The sequence below is a fragment of the Balaenoptera ricei genome, chromosome 2 (assembly GCF_028023285.1).
Source record: "Balaenoptera ricei isolate mBalRic1 chromosome 2, mBalRic1.hap2, whole genome shotgun sequence".
NCBI lineage: Eukaryota > Metazoa > Chordata > Mammalia > Artiodactyla > Balaenopteridae > Balaenoptera > Balaenoptera ricei.
The window spans coordinates 60,206,004-60,212,933 of NC_082640.1; the positions used below are offsets into that span (position 1 = coordinate 60,206,004).

Genomic DNA, 6,930 nt, shown 5'->3' on the forward strand with positions numbered 1-6,930 from the left:
AAACAGTAAAATGTGAAGTTTTCTTCTGCATACCAGCCACATACCCTTGTTGACTGGCCTTAATGAGACAGTATTCTTCTTGAAGATAGGGTTAAAGGGGTCATCATCCTCTCTCCACCCTTTCAGAGCCAGACTTTTTTTTTTTTAAATCATTTATTTATTTATTTATTCATTCATTTTTGGCTGCATTGGGTCTTCGTTGCTGTGCGCGGGCTTTCTCTAGTTGCGGCGAGCGGGGGCTACTCTTCGTTGCAGTGCGCGGGCTTCTCATTGCGGTGGCTTCTCTTGTTGTGGAGCACGGGCTCTAGGCGCACGGGCTTCAGTAGTTGTGGCACGTGGGCTCAGTAGTTGTGGCTCGCGGGCTCTAGAGCGCAGGCTCAGTAGTTGTGGTGCACGGGCTTCGTTGCTCCGCAGCATGTGGGATCTTCCCGGACCAGGGCTCAAACCCGTGTCCCCTGCACTGGCAGGCGGATTCTTAACCACTGCGCCACCAGGGAAGTCCCAGAGCCAGACTTCTTGAAAACAACGTCCTTAAGCATAAACTCTGCTCCCTCACCTCACTCTTTCTCCTTTACTCACAGCAAACCAGCTTTCACTTCCACTACAACGCTGAATCCAGTCTCTTCAAAGTCACCAACAACCTGGGATAGCTAAGTCCAGTGAACACATTTTGGTCCTTCTCTTATTCAACCTTAACAGTTTTGACACTGTTTTTGCTTTTCAGTGTTTTTAGGAGCAACAAAGGAGATTCACTGCTCAGGCGCTCCTGCTGTGCCTTTAACTGTATGTTCAGGTAGTAAACTACCATAGGTGTTAGAAGGAAAGAAAAAGTTGGACTCTAACTTCCTATAGTACAAACCCACTCAAAACCTAAAGTAGTAAGAATAAATTTAATCTACCTCCCCCACCTTTGAAAACTAAGTGGGGTAATGGTAAGGGGCTGGGGGCTGGGGGTCATTTTGCTTAACTCAAAAATTAAAAAGCAGGAGAAAACTATAAAATCTTTCCAACTTCTACTAAAAAAGATAAATAATATATAATTAAAGTTACCCATCCCTATTTTAACATATATTTTGTAATTTAAAAATGTATATTACATTTCTGTACTTTAACCTCCTTAGTAATAAAATATGGTAGCTTTTAATCATGACTAAAAATGTCATATGACATTGATTATATTATTAAAAACACAGTCAATTTACTTCACTTTAAAAACAGACAAGACCCTTAAGTAGACACGTTGGCAGGAAGCATAATATTACAGAATTCCCCTTATGCAATAAATCTTTTAGTACCACATCAAACTTGGCTTTCTTCTTTCAAAAGAAATTAAAATTTGCATGTGAATTACAGAGTTCAATCTCATTCATCAATGATAGACCATGGACTCTGAAAAATGTCATGTTCCTTCATACCAGTTTCATAGCTTCTGAATCAAGGTAGATATGCCTCCTGTCTGGCAATGAGTATAGTAACAGGAAGACTCAAATAACCTTGAAAAGTGTTGCTTCACTCTCCATGTAAAACATCTCTTTGGTATCTTAGTCAACAAACCAATTTCAAATGCAAATGAGTAAAATAATACTAATAATTCAAATCAATATCCCTGCAAGAATGTTAACTACCTATCTTCCTCTTATTGTGTTCCCCAGCTCTTTATTTTAGATGGAAAACACTTTCATTAGCAGATAACATTGAAGACCACCCCGCCCAACCAAGAGATGAAGGACTTTGCTCAAGGCCACAAATAAATCAAAATGAAAATGGAATTTAGATACCAAATGCCAGTCATTTAATTTACATTCTAACAGTTTAAGGTTTTTTTTCACTAGTTGCTATAAATTTACCATCTTAACCATTTTTAAATGTACAGTTTAATAGTGTTAGCTATATTCACATTGATGTTAACAGTTTAATCTGTTTAATCTTTTAATAGATAAATCTATTATTAAAAATATGGTTTTGTAGAAACATATCTGCCTAAATTTACTCATGGTTAGCTACAGAACAATTTATTTAAATTGCAAGAGTGGGGATTCAGATAACTCATTTTGACTTTACGGTATCATAAATATAAGCAAACAGGAGCCAGACTGAAGGGACTTGCACTTTAGAAATCTGAGACAACTTGAGCACCAAAACATTTAAGAGTAGTAATGAATGAAGTAACCTACTGAATGAAGTAAGGATCCATGAGTCCATAAATAAATACATCAATAAGCAAGAAGGAAATGTTCTTTCTTATAATAATACAAAGCTAATAAAAGTAGAAGGAATGGACTTCCTTGGTGGTGCAGTGGTTAAGAATCCGCCTGCTAATGCCGGGGACACGGGTTTGAGCCCTGGTCTAGGAAGATCCCACATGCCGTGGAGCAACTAAGCCCGTGCGCCACAACTACTGAGCCTGCGCTCTAGAGCCCACGAGCCACAACTACTGAGCCCACGTGCCACAACTACTGAAGCCCACACGCCTAGAGCCCAAGCTCTGCAACGAGAAGCCACGGCAATGAGGAGCCCACGCACTGAGGAGCCCACGCACGGCAACGAAGAGTAGCCCCCGCTCACCACAACTAGAAAAAGCCCGTGCGCAGCAACGAAGACCCAACGCAGCCAAAAATAAAATATAATTAATTAATTAATTTTTTAAAAAGTAGAAGGAATGATGAAATTAGAAAAATCACTATTTTACATCGCAGTACTCATTTCTCAGGCAAGAATCATCAACAGATAAGACTAATGGGTGAAAGTCTGATGAGAAACAGAAGAGTTACATAGTCTCAATGTACCTCTCCACAAATTAGTTAAAAATCAGGAAGCGATGAGTAGTAATTTGATAGTGGAGAAACCTGCTGAACACTTTAGCCAAGTAATTAACATCACCAATAATGGGGTAAACCAACATTATGAGCCTCCTAATATGATGCACTGAGAACACAGTACCACTTCTGTGATACTCCTGCCAGTACATAACCTGAAACTAATCAGAGGAAACACCAGACAAACCTAAATCGGGGGACAGTCAACAAAATAGAAGGCCTGTACTCTTCAAAAATGTCAATGCCATCAAAGCCAAAGAAAGGCTGAGGAGTTTTCTAACAAAGACTGAAGAGACATGAGAACTAAATGCAAGGCATGATCCCAGACTATCCTAGACCAGAATAAGAAATACTGCTACAGATGCAAACTATTACATACAGAATGGATAAACAACAAGGTCCTTATAGTAGATCACAGGGAACTGTATTCAATATCCTGAGATAAACCATAATGGAAAAGAATATAAAAAATAATGTGTACACACACACGTATATAAATGAATCACTGTGCTGTACAGCAGAAATTAACACACTGTAAATCAACTATACTTCAACTAAAAAACAATAAAAAAATACTGCTACAAATGAGTAACAAGACAATTGGTAATACTTGAATAATATCTACAGATAATAGTATTGTATCATTGTTAAACTTGCTGATTTTGCCAATTATCCTGTGATAATGAAAGATGAACCTCCTTGTTCATAGAAAATATACTGAATTATTTAGGAGTAAAAAGCATGTCTGCAACATACATATTATATCAGAAAAATAATATGTATATATGAGGAGAGAGAAAGCAAATGTGCCAAACTGTTAATAGCCGGTGAAACTCAGCAAAGGGTTTTGAGAATTCTTTGTACTATTCTTGCAACTTTTCTGTAAGCTTGAAATTTCTAAATTTTTAAAGTTAAATATGTATGTGTATTTATGTATCCATTTTACAAGTGTTCCCGCCATTTTCCTATACCTTTGAAATTCAAATCTCTCAAATGTTCTTAATGACTTTAGAGGAGCTACTCTACTTAGCATGACTTCAAATTCTGAAAATAAAGTCAAGGTCAAAGTCTTTGACAAACCACAGTAAAGATTTGGAAATACTGCCTATGTATATTGGCAGTGTTTATAATGACTTAAGCTAGTCGTTCCATTTTTTTCTGTTAGTGCTACAAAATAACTGAGTCCTAAACTCCCCCTCCACAACTATTTCACTTATGCCAGACTTCTAACCTGTCCACATAACTACCTTCCAATTACTGTATAGGTAAGAATCTGGCTCTGATACCTGGAACTTTCCCAAATTCATGACTTTAACTTGTTTATGCCTGAGTCATCTGAGGAAAATCTCTGGGGGAGACTGAATACTGACCAGAAGGATGTGGGTTTGAACTTTGAGTGTATTGAGGGGGGCGGGGCGGGGTTGGGATTTTTTTTTTTTTAAGGGAACAAGAATACATAAGAAAAGGGCCTACAGATATCTAGAAAGACTGCCAACTATGTTTCAGGGAGAAAATCCCAGCGTTGGTACGAAAACATGCATGCACAAGAAAAACTGTAGAAAAAGTACAAAACGTCAGGAAAAGTTTCTGACCCAAGTTTAGCAATCTTGTCACTTAACCATCAGAATATCTACAGAATCTACAATATAAATTGTTACTTGACTTGTAATTGGTCAATCTCCAAATACTACTGTCCCATAGCATTAGGACAAACACATATTTTCTATCAGTCTCACAATAGCAAAATGTGGTAAACTCATGATTTGTAACTAATGAAAGCATCAAAAACTTACCGCTACCAATAATCGTTCCCTAGCTATTTAACCAGCAATCTGCTGGTTTAAAAGCAGGTCAGCTTGCAGTAAAAAGACGCCTGCCTTTCAAAATTGGCTACAGCTGTCAGTACAATCACCTAAACGCAGCACTGCCCCATTAGCCAGAGAGCAGAGCAAGTTTCCAAAACCCCATCGACCCTCGCTCGCCCCAGCACTTGACAGTGAGTGAATTCGAAGAGCCGCAATGCACCCCAGGGAAAATGTTTAATTCCTCCAGAAACGTCACCCTCCAAGCTGAATTCAGGTTTTAAACTTTTTCCAAGAGGACATCCCGGCGGCGACATTTTCCTCCCTCGGGTAAAGATTCCCCGGGGACTCAGCTGCTCGCTCCCCGCCAAAGGTGGAGAAACTGGCGGCCTGTCAGTGCTGGAGGGTGGAAGAGGGGCTGGGAAGAGAACGGGGAGGAGGAGGGGCAGCGGGAGCGCAGATTCAGTACTCTGACCTCTGACCTCGACCCCCACCTGGCGGCCCGGAAGGAGGCAAGGGCAGACCCCAGAACTTTGAGACCGAGCCCTAGGCTGGGCTGGGCCTGCCAGCGCGAAGGCCAGTCAGGTCTGGGGGTGGCGGTGACCTTCGCCCAGACCTTCACAGGGACAGCAGATCGAGGCTGGACCGTCACCGGGCTCGACCCTTCCCGCCCGGACTCACCGCCCGCCGGAGCCGCCCAGGAGCCACCGCTCGGAACATGGTCACTGTACCCGTTAGCTTCACACTAGCCGAGAGCGTACCCAACTGCACAGCCTCCGCGAGTCACCGTAACGCTCGCGAGACTCAGGAACGAGAGCGAACGCCCCGGCGAGGAGAGCGAGCTCCCGGTTTCTGCCTGTCCATTGGGCGGTCGCGCAGCCAATGGGGACGGCGGAAAGTTAGGGGCTGGACTTGGGAGTGGGGCAAAGGTGAGGCTGTTAACTAGGAAACGTAGGGTGAAGCCAGGCTAAAGAAAGGACGAAAAAAAAAAAAAAAAAAAAAAAAGAAAGGCCGGACATATATACTCTACCAAACGTAAAATAGATAGCTAGTGGGAAGCAACCGCATAGCACAGGGAGATTAGCTCGGTGCTTTGTGACCACCTAGAGGGGTGGGATAGGGAGGGTGGTAGGGAGGGAGATGCAAGAGGGAAAAGATATGGGAACATATGTATATGTATAACTGATTCACTTTGTTATAAAGTAGAAACTAACACACCATTGTAAAGCAATTATACTCCAATAAAGATGTTAAAAAATAAAAAAATAAGAAAAATTTAAAAAAAAATAAGAAAGGCCGGGGCAAAGCGGGTAAACTGCCGGTGACTGTATAGCACACTGTCTGCCAGCCCCAGTGTGCAACGCTTGTTGGACTGAACTTTCCCACTGAGCTGATGACGTCACTTTCCTGGCTTCCCAGACCTCTGGACGAAGTTCACCTCTCTCACTCTAATTATTCTTCTGCCTGTTCATTTGATCACGGATATCAATGTTAACCCCTGCAATGTGCTAAACACATTTTCCAGGTCAGGGGAATATAATAAAAGGATGCATAAAATGTTGACCTCACCAAACTCTGGAGGAAACATACGAGTAAACCTATCATTACTATTATGGGAGGAGGGATTCCTGGAATTGGTGATATTTGAGCTGGGTTCTAGAAGAGGAACCTCCGGAGCACAAACAGGGAAGGAACATGACAGGAAGGTCCAAGGACAAGGGGCAGGATGCTGTGTGCTGCCTGTAGAAGGAAGCAGATTGGGAAAGGTCTTGAATGAGGGAGTAACATGCAGCCCCACCCTAGCCCTCTTCTCTCCCCACTCTTCCTATCCTGGGACAGGCCCACCCACACCCTGGATTCAGTGCTCTTGACTGCCAAATCTCTTCTGATCTTTGGATCCGCTTATCCACCTGCCTACTGGGCATCTCCTCAGGATGTTTCTCAACACCTCAGACCCACATATCCACAACTGACTGGACATTCCCTTCCAGACTTTATTCTCCTCCTGTATGCCCTTTCTCAGGGAATGCTTTCCACCTCCACGCAGCTGCTCAAGCCAAAAACCTGGGGGTCATACTTGACTTGTTTCTTCCTTTATTCCCTATCCTATGAGTCACTAAATTCTAGCGATTCCACTCCCAAAACAGCTCCCAAATCCACCCAGGACTCTCTTCTACCATGCTCTGTGTTTGCATTGCTGCAGTTGCTTCTTTACTCTTCTCCCAGTTTCCAGTCTTCAATCCATCTCCCACTGCAACCAAAGGGCTCTTTCAAAAGAGTAAACTGGTGATGTTACTCCCCTGTTGAATACA

At 42.3% G+C, this 6,930-nt stretch overlaps 1 protein-coding gene across 1 annotated transcript in view; it reads right to left on the minus strand.

Moving 5' to 3' along the window:
- ETFA (electron transfer flavoprotein subunit alpha) overlaps positions 1-5,432 on the minus strand; it is an 85,818-nt gene extending 80,386 nt beyond the window's left edge. The window contains exon 1 of the mRNA XM_059915430.1: positions 5,300-5,432. Coding sequence (XP_059771413.1) covers positions 5,300-5,338 — 39 coding nt within the window. The 5' untranslated portion in view covers positions 5,339-5,432. The remainder of the gene's footprint in view (positions 1-5,299) is intronic.
- Positions 5,433-6,930: the final 1,498 nt, after the last annotated feature.